At 42.3% G+C, this 20,749-nt stretch overlaps 1 protein-coding gene across 3 annotated transcripts in view; it reads right to left on the bottom strand.

The window, feature by feature from the left end:
* Window positions 1–19,896, bottom strand: part of frem1a (Fras1 related extracellular matrix 1a) — a 102,372-nt gene extending 82,476 nt beyond the window's left edge. For 2 of the 3 annotated variants that reach the window (XM_088015451.1, XM_088015450.1), the window contains exons 1-6: window positions 17,916–19,896; window positions 5,512–5,606; window positions 5,038–5,348; window positions 2,776–2,972; window positions 2,305–2,628; window positions 2,118–2,226 (exon numbers count right to left, since the gene is read on the bottom strand). In XM_088015451.1, the coding sequence (XP_087871577.1) occupies window positions 2,118–2,226; window positions 2,305–2,628; window positions 2,776–2,972; window positions 5,038–5,348; window positions 5,512–5,606; window positions 17,916–18,158 (1,279 nt within the window). In that variant the 5' untranslated portion in view covers window positions 18,159–19,896. The remainder of the gene's footprint in view (window positions 1–2,117; window positions 2,227–2,304; window positions 2,629–2,775; window positions 2,973–5,037; window positions 5,349–5,511; window positions 5,607–17,915) is intronic. The other variant, XM_088015449.1, reaches the window with a different exon arrangement.
* Window positions 19,897–20,749: the final 853 nt, after the last annotated feature.

Below are 20,749 nucleotides of genomic sequence, written 5' to 3' on the forward strand. Positions count from 1 at the left end.
ATTGTTGAAGTGCCATGGGTTTGTTGAGACCATATCTAGTACTGAGAATAAATATATCTTACAGACCATAACAGTAAGTAACTGATCACTTATTCATGTTTTTAATTAGATTTGATATATTCTTCAATATTATTTTTCATGTCAATGTTATTGTCATGAGGCTGATGACTCCATGACACTTTCAATTTGACTCATTAGGATTTGATTAAGAACCAGATTTGTTCTTTGTAATTTCTGTCCAGTATCATCATAGACAGAATGGATCAGGAGAGGAACTGCAGACCCGTCAGAACCTAAAGAACCAGAAATCAGCACCTCAATCATCTCCTGAGGCTGATATGGTAGAACCTTTTATTATTAAGTTTCTTATTGTGCTTTTAGTCGACTGTTATGAGTTGATTACTTGCTTATTTAATGTAAAGTCATATCAGCCAAAATAACATAAATGGTCATTTAGAGAACAAATCATACTGAGAGATTAGCAGTAAATACATAAATATCTCCTACTTTAAACAGTTTTGTTAGATCTTTCTGTTTGTTTTGTTAAGAAATATTGACATCTTCTATTAATTCAGTGTTCAGTGGTCATTTACTTTATTATTAATGTCAGACATGGACCTGCTGACCAGGGCGGTTATAGATGGGGCCAACGGGGTACAGAAGAAATTATGCTAAATAAATGTCTTTTGTTAATACTCAGTGGTGGATTTTTTTAACCTTCACAATTTTACTTTAACATTGAATTAAAAATTATAGTGCTGCACTTTTAGCTGCTGTATGGAGATAAGATCACACTTTCCATCTGCCAGGGATCTGCAACCTGGATCTCTGTAGACACAAGTGGATCTTTGGCTCACTTGCTATATCAAGTGATGAAATACTGCTCTGTTTTTTGTTTAATTTTTTAAGTGTCCCCATGAAAAAGCATTGACTACCCTGGCCCTAGTGGTAAATTTCATATAGAACCAGCCTCCAAACCTAACTCCTTATTTATATAAGTATTTTGGTAATGCGCTTTACAATACTAGAATGTTCACATAACTTATGCTTTTCGAGCCCTGTCTGAGGACACATTTTGATTATTAAATCAGGTGTTATGATCAGTTACTCAGTGCTTGAGCAGCTTACTAAATACATGTTACACTTGCTTAATTAGACTTGTTGAATATATGCTTTGATTTGAGCACAAATTTGGAGTGCTCTATGCATGAACAATTGCTCTATGGATTACTTTTTAAAAACATAAAATATTATCTATCACTACAGTGACCATCCCACCCCATGGTGGGCGTCCCTTATTTTTATTTCTGAAAGGTGGCAACTCTACCCGTGAGCACGTGCTGTCTGGTTGCTGTCAAGTGTTTCGGTTGTTTTGCTGATGTTTCAGGTGTTATTAGTAACCACTCTTGCTCGATAGTCCTGTTCATTACAACCTTTAAGTTATTTAACGTAGCTCCATTATCAGTGTAGTAGTTAGTAAGCATGTGAAGCTTGTAGCCAGAAGGTGTCACTGTTGCACTTTGTGTTATATAAGTATTTATTCTATAAATTGATATGGACTTAGTTCTTATTTCTGTTGTACACACATCCCCATCTTCATCTTCTACATGGCTGTACTGCTGCTCTGTCTACTCAATAAAGATTGAGGAAGGAAATCCATATTCTGTTTATGTCCTGATCGAGATTCAGTGGCGAGTAAACTGTCTTGCAGTATTCAGTAGGTCCTCATCTACAGTTTACATCATACCATCAGTCATTTTGTTTCCTGTACCTGCTTTCTTTTGCATCCTGTCACACCCGAGAGTCTATTCCACCTGTTAATGCACACGAGATGGGATACCTTCTGGACAGGCTGCCAAAACATCCCAGAGTAAAACAATTGACACCTTTTGCTAACACTCACTACCATGTAGAGTTTTATAGTTACCAATTGACTTAGATATGTCTTTTAACTATGGACTCCCACTCCACTCTTGCATAAGGAAAAACATCCAATCCCACCCCAAAAAACCCTAGGGCAGATTTGAAACAGCAACATTTTTACAGTGATGCAATGCTACGAAATGTCAAACTAAAAGATTCAAAAGAATTCTAGTAATCAGAACATGCTAACATACCCATATTCCAAGACACTCTTGGCGCATTTGTTTCTGCATTCCTTAAAGATGTGTGGATAGTTACTGGTGAGCTATTCACATAGAAGAAATCATAAACTTCAATTTCCACCTGGAAGGAAAGAAGCAAGTTTCTGATGACAAAACAGGAGTTTGTAATGCAAAGAATTATGATAAGAATCAGTTCTACCTCATAATTCCTTCGTTGGGTATGTGAAGAATTTGGGGGTTGATATGCTATAAGCATGTCATTTAGATCAAGCCATGTAAAGGAGGAGACTGGACGAGTGTGATCAGATAGATGGGTGATAAAGCCTTCCTCAGGGTGTTTAGTGATGTTAAAAACCAGAAGTTGTTTTGGAGTTTCCTCGTCTTCAGCATCCAGTGTTGCAATGGAAAGGGGAGTGAGAATAAACTGGTCGACCTCCAAGATAAACATGGACATGAAAGATGGTTTGGGAGGCTGGTTGGGCATTCCTCCAGCTATCCTGACTGGAATCCAGCCCTGCTCAGACTACAGAAACATCATGTTTAGACCTCTTACAACTTTTGAACAAAGAAAATAAATGTCAGTGATTGTCATGTATTTAAAATGTTTATGAAAAACACTAGATATGCTATAAATCCTTTCCAACACTGTCAGGCTGGGCTCCCAGATTACCTGATATATGCTGCCACTCCTGGTGTCCTTGAGGTCCAGCCTGATTGCAATGTAATCGACATCTGGAGAGGGTGGATCTATGTGTTGGTACTTTATGCCCATCAGGAGGAAGTCATCACATGAAACTGTATTGACTGTCACTAGCTTTAGGCCCTTAAGGCAATCTTCAGATGCACACATTGCTCTGGCTTTATTATCTGAATATAGAGACATAGCAAAAAAGTTACCCATAAAACAACCACTCTAAGCTCACCGCCCTTGCTGACCCCCCATCCTTAAGTTGTCTATATGCTTATTTATGTCCAGAGGTTTTATTCAACCCCACACTGTGTCCACTAGCGTGAGATATGATATTTTTTTCCCCCTCATTTGTCCTAATGTTAGTTTCAACTATCGAAAGGGCGGCATCCCCAGGGGACTTGTCTACCCATGTTATGTCATGTGTTTGATTTTTGGACAGGTTATACTGAAATGTGAATTTCCCCCTGGGAGTAATAAAATATATCCATTCAGTTAAAGGGCGATAGGCTTCCTGTAAATATTGGCACTTGTTTTTACAAACTTTTCTAAATTTTCACAGAGGAAAAACGTTTTGTGTGTGTGACTAACAGAAAGAAGTACATAATTGTGCAGTAGAATGAAAATGTTTCTACTTTTTTTTTTACACATACTTATCTGAAAAGCTTAAAAACTGTTTTTGTATTTACCTACACCAAGTCTTTCAGGGTAAGTTTGTACCAGGTTCAAAATAGAGATTGAAAAGATTTTCACATCTTGTTTGCAAAATAGCTCAAAGTCAGTCAGCTTGGATGAAGCTCAACATTTAAAGTGGACATATTAGGCTTTTAAATCCTTCCTTTTCACATGTTAATCATGTAAGTCAATCATCATGTCACGAAATGGTTGATTTTGGTGGGGAGGATGGACACAGCTGGATCCAGGTTGTGGTGAATATGATGGGATTAAATACACAAGGGAACTAAAGGATCTGCCTCCCATTTTACTTTTACAGCAAGTCACCTCCTGATGAACAATGACCCACAGAAAAACTACAATCAAATGGTTTAGATCAAAGTATGTTCATGTCAAATGCCAAAAATGAACAGGATCTATAATAAAACTAAAGATAACATATTATGGAAAATCCAAAGCATTGCAGTTCTACTTTATAGAACATATGATGTGTGAGGATTTAGGTTCCTGTGCTGTGTTTTGGTTTAATTAGTCCTGTGTCTTGCCCTTGACTGATCCCAGCTGTGTCTTGTGTTCTCAGGCTCCTCTCCTGTGGAACCCATTTTTAGCTCCCATTTTAAGTCAAACACAGTCTACTTTCTAAGACTAGGCTTAAAACTTTCCTTTTTCATAAAGCTTATAGTTAGACTGACTTAGGTTATCCTGAGCTATCCCTGTACTGGCATAGGCCAGGGCTGGAAGAGGATAAAAATATCACTTTTTCTTACTCTGTGTTTTGCCTCTCCATTTATGAATTAGCTGGCAGCAACTTTAAGTTCTCTCTTTGTGTTTTCCCTTCATATAACCTACATCTGACCTGGGGCTCTGTTTAGCTGTGAAATCGTCCTATAGGGGAGGATTGGCTGGCCTACTTCTGTCAACAACTTTATGTTCTCTATCTGGACATGATACACTTTTGACTGTCATCTAGACAAAGCAACTGAATGAGCTACTACTGCTAAGTATGCTTATCACCCTGCAGAATCTGTAATTGTTTCAGTACTTCTGTATTTGTGAAGCTGTATTTCAATGCCAGATGAAGTCACTTACAAAGCTACTGCTGCTACTAACTTTGTTTACTTGCTCTATACCAAAGCAAGAGCTCTGGAGTTCTGCATCTTTAGTATCTCCTCTGTTTGCTGGACATGTTTGCTTCAGTATTCCCTCTTTCATGCTATAGTGAATAATAGCAAAAACTAATTAAATTAATTTAAAGAACATGTAGTAACTTTCTATGACACATAAGCACATACTACAATTAGTAGCCCCCTCTATTGACTACTGAACATCCTCTATACGCAAGCACAGAGATCTTTAATTTAGTTGAAGTTCCTTTTTCTCTTTGGTATTTCATTTTTAGCTTTTTCAGTTGTTAACATTTTAGTATTCAGTCTTGTAAACAATCAGAAGAAAGCAAAAGTTTGGAACCGCACATTTAACCACATATTTCTAAACACTATGCATTCCTGAGACAAATTGTTTTTTTGTCAGGGCTTTTCTTAGAGTTGTGGAAAGGCTTTCAAAGTTCACCTAGTTGCTGACGTAGATAGATGAAACTTTCTGGCTCGTCGCCTCTCTTGGTGGCTCTCTCTGGGACTCCAGTGACGAGTTTCCCGTGGGCAGGAAGGTGGGCTTCCTGGGGTCTGAGGTGGATATTGCATTCCAGACTAGGTTTTCTTTCATAATGGAAGGAGACCACATTGCCGTCAATAGCATTGGAGATACCATACAATTCAGAGACCTGAAGGAATTTGGGACCCATGTTAATGATGTTGCATTCAGGAGCTATGATGTCCACAAGGAGGGTAAACGACTCCATGTATGTGTTTGTCTCTGTGAAGCTGGTCAGGAACAAAAAAGCATAAAAAAAAAACAGCAGAATATTCAAAAAACACATTTCCATGTAAATCTTACAAACATTTCTGAATCTGTTTGGAGAAGTTGATGTTCCCCTAAACATTATGGAGAAATTTTATGTTAATTCCTTTATGCTGAATGTGTTACCTATACAGGCGAAGCTTGATGGTATCTTCCTTTAACAAGGGACAGCCATTATGGACATACTTTACTTCATCAGACAGATAATGGCAGTCAAACACCTATAGTAAACAAAGAAACATTATATGAAATGCATATTTAGCTCAAAGGTAAGGAACTTTGAGACTGGTTGATTATTTCTCTTGTGTGACAATGCTTCTTGGCATAACTCATACTGTTGAAAAGTCTGATGATGTACCTTTAAAGGATCCCACATTTTTAAATAAAATACATTACTGGGCCGAGCAGCAGAGGTGTGGGTTCGACCTATGAAACGTTTCCTGTGTGTAGGTATAATTTTATATTGCTCAGAGAGGAGCAATATATGTGCTGCTATATGTATATAGCAGCACATATATGCTGCTATATGTATATAGCAGCATATATGTATGCTATATACATATAGCATATACATATATGCTATATGTATATAGCAGCACATATAGTTTGATATATATATATAAACAGTCTATAATATAAATGAACAGTCTGCCATAGACACATTACTTTTTTTACTCATAAAACCATCTCTTTTATGCAGCTAAAAGTTAGCTTGGTATAAAGTGGAGCTAATGGGCCAACAAAGATCAAGTTAAGGACAAACATACAGCATATATAAAATTGTTTTTAAATGCCTGATGGTACAGTTGAAAAATATAAAGACTAATGGAACTAAAATGTCCTTTTTAGTTCAAAAATATAAAAGAAATTAATGCTGACCAAAAATGTTACAAGAGATTCACCAGTTTTCTTCCCTGAAAAGATTATCTCTAAAGAAAATAGGAAAACAGCTTTCTATTCCACTCCCACAAAACAAGATATTAATTTCATAATTATGTATAAAGTTTTCCCTATAATGACTTTTTGCAAAAGAAATTCAAAATAAATATTGATTCCTGTGTGTTTTGTGACTGACAGTTTGAGACAATGCACCTTTTTTCAATTGCGACTTCATTAATGTTTTTAAAACAATTTTCCTAAGTGGATATTACGCAAGAACTCTTACTCTGCAATTGTGGAGTCACAAAACCAACGACTGGGATCATCAGTGCCTCCTGCCATGAGGCAAGAAAACTGCCTGGCTCACCTTGAATTTGTTCTCTGCCATTTATGATCGCTCCTCAGCACACAAAACACTGTTCATTATATAAATAAGCTAGCTAAATTATGAAAAATTAGTTCATATATTAAATGTTTTTTAACCATTTTATTAGCAACATACTGACTAGTGTTGTAGTCAAGACCACCTAACTCGAGAGTAAGTCAAGGCCAAGACCAGAGTGCATCGAGACCAAGACAAGACCAAGACATTTAGGGTCAGAGACCAAGTCGAAACCAAGTTGAGACTGAGTCAATACCAAGACCGGCTCCTCGCGCTACATGACACAATAAAATGTGAAATATGATCAAAATGGCATCTTAAATTGATCTGAAAGGTCCACATTCCCATAAAACACCTAGATGTTAAATACTTAGAGCTGAAATAAATTTAATCAATATCATTATCAATTGAAACTTTTCTTCATTATGCTTTGCTCTCCGAAACGGACAGATGTTACGTCTGCAGCCCCTCCAGAACGCCGCTCTCCTGGGTAACGTGCACCAAGGCTCCATTTGTTAAATAAACTGCTGGATGAGTTACTCCCAGCGGTTTCTAATTCTTTGCAGCGGCGGAGCCACATCCGCAGTGGTTGAGCAGCGGACTGCGCATGTTACAGTCTAATTAACTTCTGCATCGTCATTTATTTCCTCAAGATAGACTGCCAGCTCCTCAAATGGATTAACACAACGTTGCATTCTCTTTAGTTTTCTCTGGTCTGTAATGGAGACTTGAATTTAACACGCCATTTCAACCAAAGGTTTGTAACGCGCTTCCTAACCAGACGCTCCAAAGCGTCCGGTCCATAACTCTTCAACACGCTGTCAGCTCCCGGTCAGAAAGACGCATTTAGTTCAGAGTCCATGAGATGATATTCAGGAAGGATTTTTTTAATTAATTGATTTCAGTTGCCTCTGAGACTAAATCTTTGCGTAAAGTCTATAATGTCTGCCCATGTGACTTGTTTTTATTATTTGTTTGCTTACCTTTAAACAACTGATTTAAATATTGTAATTTTTAAACTGAGCAGTAATTTTACATCCATGGAAACTCAAACTTCAATACATAAAATCAGTTATTTAACAATATGAGGTGGTGTTTAATTTATTTTTAACATTGTATTTTTATACATTTATGCTAGGGATGCCCAAGTCTAGTTTTCCAGAGCTACCATCTGCAGCTTTAGATGCATTACTTCTAACACACCTGGAAGGTGTGTTAGAGAAGGACCATTGACTCATTATAAGCCTCTACAGAACTGAATGAGGGAAGTCAAACTTTTGTCTGGGGTGTGTTTTAGCAGGGATGCACTCCTGATTTGTACTGTCAAGTGGCCCGTTGAGGGTGGCCAATATGCTGAAGTGGCCCTCGGTGAAATTGAGTTTGACACCCCTGCCGTAGGTCATAGAGATCTGAAACTTGGTACGTAGATAGATTCCCCCAAATTAAGAAAAAATGTCTCTTGGAGGTACCCTCTAAAATGGACAGGGACGTGGCCATTTTGGGTCAAATGTCAAATTTTGGCCATCTTTCATTTTTACTCACGTCGAACTTTGATAAATTCCTTGAAATTTCGACCTATTGGCTTCATTCTTGGTCAGAATGCAGTTAAGGCATGGGGCTTTAAAAGTTATCAAAAAAATTTACTTTTCATATATGCTCAGGGGGCGTGGCAGAGCAGCGAACTTGGCATACTCGCCAAAACAAAAAAAACGCTATAACTTTCACATGAAAATCTCAATTGGCACCAAACATGGCCTGAGGGATCCTGGCTGGATGCCTGACAATCCTATATAATTGTAATCTGATGTCATATAAGCCCCGCCCCCTCAGAACAGGAAGTGACTTTTTTTACTTGGAAAGCTCCATCTCTGGCTCTCTTGACCTAATCAAGATGATCTTGAGTCAGATGACTGATAAGTTGGTCTCACTTGCTTTAAAGAGCTCAGAGTTTTCAGTGGAGGGCATGGCCGTGGCAGCGCGGCGAAGTCACAGGTCTCGCTGCCGCCATACGTTTGGCTCTAAATTCCACATGTTTTGGCCCAGCTGCACCAAACTCACTGAGATCGATCCTTGTCCATCCACCGACAGGAACCCAGTGCAATATATTTGGGTGTGGCCTATTTCCTCCACAGTACCTCCTAGAATATTTGTAAAAAAATCAGCTCTAAGCCATGCTTTACCCACAATTATGAAACTTGGTACCGTGTATCTTGTCAGGTCCTACAAAAAAGTCTCTGGGAGTCATGGTCTAAACCCAACAGGAAGTCGACCATTTTGGATCAAAACCACCATCATGTCCATTTTATTGACGTCGTATCTGAGCAAACTCGTCCTAGAGCTTTTGAGATTCAGGCTTCAAACTCAGTCAGCACAGTTTTGAGGCATTGAGGGTCAAAAGTTATCAAAGGAATTTTCCTGTGTCAAAGCATGTGGGCGTGGCCAAGCCTCAAATCTGGCCATTCTCCATGAAACATCAAGGTGGAATAACTTCCCCTCATTAATGCCCAGCTGCACCAAACTCACAGAGATTGATCCTTGTCAACCCCCAACAGAACTGCAGTCCAATATTTGGTGGGCGTTGCCTAATTCCTCCACAGCACGCCCTAGAATTAAAAAAAAACATCAGCCCCCAGCCATGCTTTATGAAACTTGGTACACATGAGTATCTTGTCAGGACCTACAAAAAAGTCTCTTGGAGGCATGGTCTAGACCCAACAGGAAGTCCGCCATTTTGAATCAAAGTTGCCATTTTGTCTGTTTTATTGATGTCATATCTGAGCGAACTCGTCCTACAGTTTTTGAGATCCAGGCTTCACACTCAGTCAGCACAGTCTTGAGGCATTGAAGGTCAAAAGTTATCAAAGGAATTTTCCTATGTCAAAGCATGTGGGCATGGCCAAGCCTCAAATCTGGCCATTCTCCATGAAACATCCATCCATCCATTTTCTGTACAACCTTGTCCCTAGTGGGGTTGGGATAGGTGCTGGTGCCTATCTCCAGCTAAGGTTCCGGGCAAGAGGTGGGGTACACCCTGGACAGGTCGCCAGTCTGTCGCAGGGCAACACAGAGAGACAGACAGGACACACAACCATGCACACACACACCTAGGGACAATTTGGAGAGGCCAATTTGGAGAGTCATGTTTTTGGACTGTGGGAGGAAGCCGGAGTACCTGGAGAGAACCCACGCATGCGCAGGGAGAACATACAAACTCCATACAGAAAAACCCCAGGCCGGGAACTGAACCCAGGACTTTCTTGCTGCAAGGCAACAGCTCAACCAACTGCGCCACTGTGCAGCCCGCCCCCATGAAATATCAAGATGGAATAACTTCCCCATATAAGCTCCCAGCTGCATCAAACTTCATTTGTATCATCACAGACCAGAGTTCATCACATTCAAATGGTCAATTGGTGACATCACTTTAGCCCCGCCCCTTCCAACAGGAAGTCACCTTTTGGAAGGAGCAGTTAGAGCAATTGCTCTAAATCATACATGCATTATCCTATTTGCAGTACACTTATTAGGCTTGACCTTTGTTAGCCTCTAAAGAGCCCAATAGCTTGAAATTGCAATTCATTTCGACTGTGCTTATGCATCGTCAGGGAGCACTGCAGAAGATGTCGGTGTGTATTGCCTGGCCGACAGCTACGGGAACTGTGCGAGCGCGTCGGCGGTGGCGAGAGCATGGCTTTGCTGGAACCCCTGCGGTCGCCACCAGGCCTTCGGTGCACTATGCTGCGAGGGCCTCCAACACTGCTTGTGGCTTTAATTATTTTTGCGATTATTAATAAGTGCTCCCCTGTAGTGGTTGATTAGTTAATTTTAAACTCCTGCTCTGCTTGTTATTTTGGTAATGGAACCGAAACACACAGATTTGCGCAACACCTTGTTGAAACAATGATTACAGAGATTATTATTTTTGTTGGGTCATTAATATGAACACGTTTTGATTTTTTTGTTATTGTTGTTTAATAAAGTTACAAACGTTTTGATAAGGAGTCAGAGGAGGACGTAATAGTCTCAACATCCTGCTGGCGTTCAGTTTGTCACCTACCGCTGAGATCGACGTATTGCACCCCTGCTCTAACAAAGCACGAAGAATTCAGAAACAATATGAAAAGGGAAAAAAGCTATTTATTAACTGATTAAGTCGTGTTTTAGATTGTTCTTGAAAAACTAATCAGTCACGGCTGATTACCCATTGATTTTTTACAGCAGACAGCCGCTCCCCTGCGTACCCCGCTAAATCTTTTAGGGGTACGTAGTACCTGACCATACCTGACTATTTTCACCCCTGCCAACACGTCAGTCAACATCTCTGCACAATAATTCAGCGCAGTGTGTGGCAGCATTTTTCCATATTAAATGCAATTTGTCACTGTACAGCTAGCTTTGCTAACATCACGTCGACAGAGTTTACCTTTCTTTGAGCTTCTTTTCTAATGCCCCTTTTCCACTGGCTCTAGGGTTGCCACCTTTCAGAAATTAAAATAAGGGACGCCCACCACGGCACATCGCCCTATTCTTATGGGGTGAGATAGACAATATTTTATGGCAGTGTTTTTTGTTTTAAAATGTGATCCATGGAGCAATCATTTATACACAGAGTACTCCAAAATTGTACTCCAATCAGGGTAGCATACCTTAAACATGTTTAATTAAGCAAGTGTAAAATGTATTTGGTAAACTGCTCAACTAATGAGTAACTGATCATAACACCTAATTTAATAATCAAAATGTGTCCTCAGGCAGGGCTCCAAAAGTTATGTGAAAAGTTTGGTATTGTAAAGAGTATTACTAAAATATTTATACAAATGAGTCAGGTTTCGAGGCTGGTTCTAGATCAAATTTACCACGAGGGCCAGTGTTGCCAGTGTTTTTTCATGGAGACACTTAAAAAAGAATGAAACAAAACAAAACAAAACAAAACAAAACAAAAAAAAAACAGAGCAATATTTCATTATTTGATATATCAAGTGAGCCAAAGTGTTAATCTTATAGTACGATTTGTTCTTTAAATGGCCATGTGTACTTTCGGCTGATAACACTATACATTAAATAAGCAAATAATTGCTTATTTAATAATCAAACCATAACAGTCTACTAAAACCACAATAAGAAACTTAATTAATCCATAAAAAATGTTCTGTACCATATCAGCCTCAGGAGATGCTTGAGGGATGAAGAGACGCTGGTGTCTGCTTCTTTGGGTTCTAACGGGTCTGCAGTTCCTCTCTTGATCCATTCTGTTTGACATCATGCAGCACTGCACACCGCACCAGGATGAACATATTTGTTTTAATGGGCTGTATTCATCCTCACTAACATGTTCAGCCTGGGATTTGAGTCTTCCCTCTCACGTCTGTATCTATACGAGAGGTTTTGGTTCTAAGGATGGTGGAGTATCAGGTTGAGGATGTTTTAAAAAGACCCGGGTTGAAAGCAGCTCACAGTGGCTGCGTAGTGTCCGTCCTGTGTTTTATTTTGGTCATTATTGTTATAATTAGTCTTGATATGTGTGTGATAGGCGTGTCTATCGGATATCTATAGTATCCCGTATCGGTTCAATACAGGACGGAACATTTAACAGCCAAATATGGGACAATTCCGTATTTTAAGGGACAGGTGGCAACCCTAGTTGGAACAACCATACAGGACACAGACTTTAGACATATTGTTGCTGGATCAACAGAAATAAATGGGTTGCATTTACTTCCGGTGTTCAGTCAGATCAGCATACGCTGTGCTACATCATCTGAAACCCAGCAATAATTTAATGCTAACCAACCAACAGGCAGAAACTGAAGCCTTCAGACACCGCCCTTTTCATTGACAGGAGGCAATGCATACAATAAAGTAAAAAGAGTAGGCAAGGAAATGTAAAAATAGCAACGCATGCATAAGGAAAAGGAAAAACAAAACATATACATTTCTCAATGAAAATGGAAAAGGAAAAAAAATATATATATGGAATTATTTCTAATTGTTTCAGTCTTGGTCATCCAATTAATGTGTTTGGTTTAAAAATGTGCCCTATTGGGAAAATGATAAAACCTTTCATCATGAGTTATTGCCAAGAAGTTATTGCCATACCAGTACACATTGATTTGTATCATTAGATGGGGGGCGTGTCAGGTAAAGAGTCAGTCTTGTGTATTCAATTCAGGTTTGTTTATGATGAGACAAGTTTTCAATGCCACTGCAAGTAAGTCAGGTCTTACTCACCTCTTGAAAATACAAGTTGCCAATTAGCATCTTTAAAACTAAAACTGAAATATTTGTCAGTTTATACAGTTAATAATGATAAAATATATAAAACAAAACAAACATATCAGATAGTCAAACCTCAGATTCAGGAAGAGCAGTGTGGTTTTCGTCCTGGTTGTGGAACACTGGACCAGATCTACTCCCTCAGCAGGGTCCTGGAGTTTACCTGGGAGTTCGCCCAACGTGTCAACATGTACTTTGTGGACTTGGAGAAGGTTTTTGACCATGTCCCTTGGTCAAAAGGGACATGGTCGCCCTGTTGTGGGATCTCTTGGAGTATGGGGTAAGAGGCCATTTGATGAAGACTGTTATGTCCCTGTATGACTATGGCGTCAGAGTCTGGTCCACATTGCCAGCAGTAAGTCGGGCTCGTTTCCCATGAGAATTGGACTCTGCCACCGATTCTGACCTTTACTTTTAAAGCCCATCACGCCTAACCACATTCCTCTACAGGAGTGTTTTTAAAACACAATTCGGAAAGCTGGACAGTGCAAGAGAGGGCGTGAAGGTCCGTTAAGGACAGAAATTCTAGGCGCAGCCAGGGTGTTGAGGGGATTTGTTGTGGTGGCCTTAGGATCGCATCTTTGCTTTTTGTGGATGATGTAGTCCTATTGACCTCACTCATCTAGTTGTGATCTACAGCTTTCACAGTTCACAGCCGAGTGTGAAGCAGAAGGTCTGTGAAGGAATCTTCTATTTAACCACACCCCCAACCCCGGCGCCGGTGACAACCTGCCATGACACACATATTTTTATACCTGATAGTCTGGTTCGCCATTTCTCCCTTTAGCGCTAGACTTTCATTTTTTTTTTTTGTATTTAGCCTGTGCTATCAACCACTTTCTTCTTTTGCAGTGGCCCCCAGGCCACTTGACATTCACATGCACTCGAACTGCAGAAGAGTTCACTTCAACTGAACTGTGACCTTGTAGGGGAACCAGAAATTGCTTTTGTCCACATCAGAGTTTAATTGCAAATCCATCCATCCATCCATCCATCCATCCATCCATCCATCCATCCATCCATCCATCCATCCATTTTCTTCTCCTTATCCGGGATCGGGACAGGGGGTAGCAGCTTAAGAAGGGAAGCCCAGACTTCCCTCTCCCCGGCCACTTGTTTAGTTTAGTTTAGTTTAGTTTAGTTTATTTCAGACAAACCTTTCACCGACAGTGTAAACAACACTTCCACCTTCTCCGGGGAATCCCAAAGCATTCTCAGGCCAGCCGAAAAACATAATCCCTCCAGCGTGTCCTGCGTCTTCCCCTGGGCCTCCTCTGGGTGGGATGTGCCCGGAACACCTCACCAGGGAGGTGTCCAGGAGGCATCCTGACCAGATGCCAGAGCCACCTCAACTGGCTCTTCTCGATGTAGCAGCTCTACTCTGAGTCCCTTCTGGATGACCGAGCTTCTCATCCTATCTCGAAGGGAGAGCCCAGACACCCTACGGAGAAAACCCATTTCGACCGCTTGTATCCGGGACCTCGTTCTTTCGGTCATGACCCAAAGATCATGACCATAGATGAGGATAGGAACGTAGATCGACCGGTAAATCGAGAGCTTCGCTTTTTGACTCAGCTCTCTCTTCACCACGACAGACCGGTGCAGTGCCCACTTCACTACAGACACTGTGCCAATCTGCCTGTCGATCTCCCGCTCCCGTCTTCCCTCATTCGTGAATAAGATCCCCAGATACTGAAACTCCTGCACTTGGGGCAGGACATCCCCCCACCCCTGATCAGAGAAGGCACTCTACCCTTTTCTGACTCAAGACCATGGCCGGGGATTTGGAGGCACTGATCCCCATCCCAGCCGCTTCACACTCGACTGCGAACCACTCCAGCGAGAGCTGCAGATCACAGGACCACATCATCTGCAAAAAGCAGAGGTGCGATCCTAAGGCAACCAAAACAGATGCCCTCAACGCCTTGGCTGCGCCTAGAAATTCTGTCCATGAAAGTTATGAACAGATTCGGTGACAAAGGGCAGTCCTGATGGAGTCCAACTCTCACCGAAAATGAGACCCACTTACTGCCGGCAATGTGGACCAGACTCTGACACCAGTCGTACAGAGACCTGACAGCCCGTATCAAAGGGCACGGTACCCCATACTCCTGGAGGATCCCCCCCACAGGACTCTCCGAGGGACACGTTGAAACGCCTTCTCCAAGTCCACAAAACACACCAGACCGGTCTGGTGAACTCCCAAGCACCCTCCAGGACCCTATTGAGTGTAAAGCTGGTCCAGTGTTCCATGATCAAGACGAAAACCACATTGCTCTTCCTGAATCCGAGGTTCACTTATCCAATGGACCCTTCTCTCCAGGGCCCTCGAATAGATCTCGCCAGGGAGGCTTAAGAGTGTGACCCCTCTGTAATTGGAGCACACCCTCCGGTCCCCCTTTTTGAACAGGGGGACCACCACCCCAGTCTGCCAATCCAGGGGAACTCCCCCCGATGTCCATGCAATATTGCAGAGTCGCATCAGCCAACAAAACCCTACAACATCCAGAGCCTTAAGGAACTCTGGCCGAATCTCATCCTCCCCTGGGGCCCTGCCACCGAGGAACTTTTAAACCACCTTGGCAACCTCGTCCCCAGAGATTGGAGAGCCCGACCCAGAGTCCCCAGGCTCAGCTTCCTCAATGGAAGGCATGTTGGTGGGATTGAGGAGGTCTTTGAAGTATTCTGCCCACCGGCCCACAACGTCCCGAGTCGAGGTCAGTAGCACACCATCCCCACTATAAACAGTTTTGGTGCTGCACTGCTTCCCCCTCCTGAGACACCGGATGGTGGACCAGAATCGCCTTGAAGCCTTACGGAAGTCTTTTTCCTCCCTTTGACTGCCGGTACCCATCATCTGCTTCTGGTATTCCACAGACCAAAAAGGCCCGATAAGACTCATTCATCCCTCACCGAAGGTGTCCACCAATGGGTTCGAGGGTTGCCGCCACGACAGGCACTGACAACCTTCCGGCCACAGCTCCGATAAGCTGCCTCAACAATGGAGGCACAAAGCATGGTCCACTCAGACTCGATGTCCCCCACCTCCCTCGGAACGTGTTCAAAGTTCTGCTGGAGAAGGGAGTTAAAGCTCCGTTTCACAGGAGACTCTGCCAGATGTTCCCAGCAGACCCTCACAACATGTTTGGGCCTGCCAGGTCTGACCGGGTTCCTCCCCCACCACTGGAGCCAACTCACCACCAGGTAGTGGTCAGTGGACAGTTCCACACCTTTCTTCACCCGAGTGTCCAAGACATACGGCCACAGATCCGACAAAACAATGACAAAGTCGATCACTGAACTGCCTTGGTGCCAAGTGCACATATGGACACCCTTATCCCTGAACATGGTGTTCGTTATTGACAATCTGTGACGAGCAACAGAACACCCCTCGAGTTCAGATCGGGGGGGGCGTTCCTCCCAGCCACGACCCTCCAGGTCTCACTATCATCGCCCAAGTGAGTGCTGAAGTCCCCCAGCAGAACAAGGGAGTCCCCTGGAGGGGCAGTCTCCAGTACCCCCTCCAAGTATTCCAATAAGGGTGGGTAATCTGAACTGTTGTTCGGCCTGTAAGCACAAACAACAGTCAGAAACTGATCCCCCACCCATAGGCGTAGGGAGGCTACCCTCTCGTTCACCGGGGTAAACCCCAACGTACAGGCGCTGAGATGTGGGGCAATAAGCATGCCCACTCCTGCCTGGCACCTCTTACCTTGGGCAACTCCAGAGTGGAATTATGTCTAGCCCCTCTCAAGGAGACTGGTTCCAGAACCAGAGCCATGCGTCGAGATGAGACTGACTATTTCTAGCCGGAACCTCTCAACCTCACACACCGGCTCTGGCTCCTTCCCCACCAGAGAGGTGACATTCCACGTCCCAAGAGCCAGCTTCTGCAACTGAGGATAGGACCGCCAGGGCCACCTCCCTCGGCCACCACCCATCACACACTGCACCCGACCCCTTTGGCCCCTCCTACAGGTGGTGAGCCCATTGGAAGGGGGACCCATGTTTCCTCTTCGGGCTGAGCCTGGCCGGGCTCCATGAATAAAAGCCCAGCCACCAGGCGCTCACCAACATTCCCCACGTCCAGGCCTGGCTCCAGAGTGGGGCCCCGGTGACCCGCATCCGGGCAAGGGAACATAAAATCCAATGTTCACTTTCATCAAAGGGGTCTTCGGTCTGCATTTTGTCTGGTCCCTCACCTTGCCTTGGGTGACCCTACCAGGGACATAAAGCCCCAGACAGCAAAGCTCCAGCAGAGCAAATTCACACCTTTCCAAATTAAACTCACTTTCTAGGCAAACAAACTGGAGTTTGATTAAAGCAGACAAAACAGTGTTGGCGTGAATGCACCCCTGAATTCTCTGCAGTAGCATTGGAAACTTATCGGGAAAACAAAGTTTCACCATCTAATGCACATGTGTCAAACTCCAGTCCTGGAGGGCCACTGCCCTTCAATTTTTAGATGTGCCTCTGCTGCACCACACCTGAATAGAATAATTAGGACATTAGCAAGACTCTGGAGAACTTATCTACACAAGAAGGAGGTAATTAAGCAATTTCATTCCAGTGTTTTGTACTTGTGGCACATCTAAAAACTGCAGTACAGTGGCCCTTGAGCACTGGACTTTGACACCCCTGGTCTAATGTGTGTATCATCATACATTCTTCAATGTCACTGTTTCTTTTTTCAGTGACATTTTAATTTTCAATGCCAAATCAGTGTCAGCTGTCACAGTTTTAGCTCCGTATATATATGAGGAACCATGGACAGCTGACACATACATGAGATGATTGGTACCCCAGCCCTGAGTCTTTGATATATCAACTTTAAGACAGATATATCAAAGGTAGAGATATAGGCTGGTGCAGCCTATATCACCAGCCTATATCAAAGGCTGGTGCAGCGACAACTTGAAGAACCTGTTGTTCAAATTGTTTTAGTCCTGGTAAAAATAATTAGCTTTTTTTATCTTGTACATGAGGTTTCCATTACCTGTGGCACAAGTTTTCCCACTCTTTGAGTTATGGGCTCATTTAATACTACTTCCACCTTGCATACATCCTTCTGAGCAGGAACATGGAACTGAAGATCCTCTTCCTGAAGGTAGATTGACTGACCTCGTTTCACCTTTAAACCTTTATTGACTTTTACTAGTGAACAAAGAGATTTGCAGGTCAGTAAAAGCAGAAGCACCACAAGCAAGGAGAAGGCCAGTGTGTGACCTGGAAAACCCATCGCTTTCAGTCCCAAGGCGTTACAGGCAGGATATCTAGCAGCCTCCAGATGAAAGCTGGGTCTCTGTCACCAACGTACTCCAGTCAGAGTTTGTCTGGGATTTGCTCAACTTTACATTTGATAGCATGACAAGCTGCGCCTTTTATTGGGTCACATGGTCAGTGGGGATCTGTGGAAAACACAACATTTCAGGCTAAGGCATTTCATAAATAAGCAAAAAAGTATTCAACACATCAAGAAAACTAATTTGTTCTCGAGTAGTTTACCATTTCAACTCTTCCTGCTTTATATTTCTGTATAAATCTTTTAATACTCATTTAATAACTCATAAAAAATATGATTTTTGGATATTTGTTAAAACTGTCACTATGTTACAGTATAATATAATCACAATATAATCTGTGAAAAAAAAAAATTACCACTGCCTTATACCAGTGCTCCCAGTGTTAACTATTGAAATACACAGCTCCATCAGAAACAACCAGTCAGAGCCAGGAGGAGGGTTTTAGCACTGTCAGTCACTCCCATGTGCACACTGCTCACATCCTACCACTTGCTCTCTGCTCAGCTACAACTGGTTCACCTCAACATACTATGAATGCTCAGACTAGTTAGTGTGATAGCTAATAAAAAAAATTCTTGGATTGGTTCTTTGTTTCTCTGCCTTAATTAACACATTAAGGCAGAGTGCATAAGGGTGATTGACAGCACTAAGACCCTCCTCTTGTCCGTGACTGATAATTTTGACTGGGAGCGGTGCATTCCTTCAGGTGTTAATATACCACAGGGTGGAGGTGGAGGAGAGCAAGCTTTTCACATATTAGCTGTCTCATGCTGTCATAACATGACTGTTTTAACAAATATGGAAAAAACATATATTTGTAAAAGTTTCATACCATATATTAAACCCTGGCTTACAAGTTTCTTATTTTTAATTTTAGTTGAAGTTTTTAATGAGTTATGCAGATAAACAGTCATGAGGATGACATGTAAATGTCTTTTTGTTTCTTAATTATTTTTATTTGTCATGATCCACCTGTTCGAGCTGTTTGAGTTTTGTTTTTAATCAGTTTTAATGAGATGCTTTTAGTGTCATTGTCATTGGGTACAGCTGCTTGGTATTACAGTGATCCCTCGCGATCTCACTGCTTCCTGGACTTTTTTGTGCAGTTTTTTTTTCACAGTGCATTGTGTTCTGCATCCTGATTGGCTAAACCGTCTCCGAGCTCCTTCTCTACCTGTGTGCCAATAACGTTACGGTATTTAAATATAAGTAATACAGATTGGCCATTCAGATGAAAGCTGAAAACTTTGAATGCATGTTGGAAAAAACTGTGGCCAGAATCAACGCAAAACCAGACCGGAGGCTCGCTTGACGAGATCCATCGTTCTGCAGTAGATACAGCTGTGAATCTCACGGGGCAGGTTGGAGGAGACGCTTTAATGACATGACTCTGGATCACATTAAGGCCGGATTGATGAACACGCACATCCGCTGACCTGAAAACAGGTTTTGTTCTTTGGTTTCAATATAGAGTATTTAATTATGCTGTATAATCCCTGCCAGCATGCCTAGGTGGGCCCCATATGGGGGAAAGGTGGGCAGACATATGGGTCCCATATGGGTTTGTCCGCGGGTTCCACGGTGGCCCCACATGGGTTTGGGTGGGCCCACATGGGAGAACCCATGTGGGCACACCACCATGTAGGGCCCATGTAGGGCCCATTTAGGGCCCATGGACAAACCCATATGGGACCCATCTGGTCTGCCCTCCTTTTCCCCATATGGGGCTCACCTAGGCATGCTGGCAGGGAATAATTGTAAAAACTAAAGGTAACTACTTCGCAGATTTCACTTATCGCGGGTTATTTTCGGAACGCAACCCCCGCGAAAAACGAGGGATCACTGTACTTTCAAACAACTGAAAGTAATACAGTTCTTTGTATTACTGTTCGTATTGAGTTCCTACTTCTTCCTTATGTCCTTTTATGTGCATTTTGCTTTAGACTATAAGGACATAGCTTTTGGTTAGTTAGATCTTCTGTGTTTCCATTCAGGTTCTCTTGTGCGTATTACCTTCCCTCAGCTCCCTACCTGCTCTGCATCTTGTTTATTGGACTTATATGATTTCCATCTCACTCATCATGTCTCAAAGAAACTCCTTAGTTTCTTTTTCTCACAGTTGGATTCTACAGTTGCCCCTGTCCAGTCTGTGTTTTTCCTTCATGTTTTGTGGTAATAATAACAATCATAAACTGTTGCAAAACAGCCAAATGCAAAAAAGCATTTGATTGGAGCACTGCCTTTACATGAAGAATCATTATTAATCATCTGAAAATGGACTTTCTAACATCATAAATAAGACTAGTTCAAGACAAGAGGGAAAGAGAGCTTGTTTTTCTCAGAGGAAAGTCATTTAAAGGGAGCTTTGAGGCATGTTCTACATCTCTATTAGGAAACTCTGTTCCCTGCTGAGCCAGGAAATATGTACATGAACAAGATGTGGCCTCACCCTGAGGCTAAGCACTCATCCATGTAATGACATGATGTTTGCTGGTGACCTCTGACATTCACAAAGTCAGCAGGGGGT

This window comes from Poecilia mexicana, unplaced genomic scaffold (genome assembly GCF_051168715.1).
Source record: "Poecilia mexicana isolate PSO_F unplaced genomic scaffold, ASM5116871v1 scaffold_18, whole genome shotgun sequence".
In the NCBI taxonomy this organism is placed as follows: domain Eukaryota; kingdom Metazoa; phylum Chordata; class Actinopteri; order Cyprinodontiformes; family Poeciliidae; genus Poecilia; species Poecilia mexicana.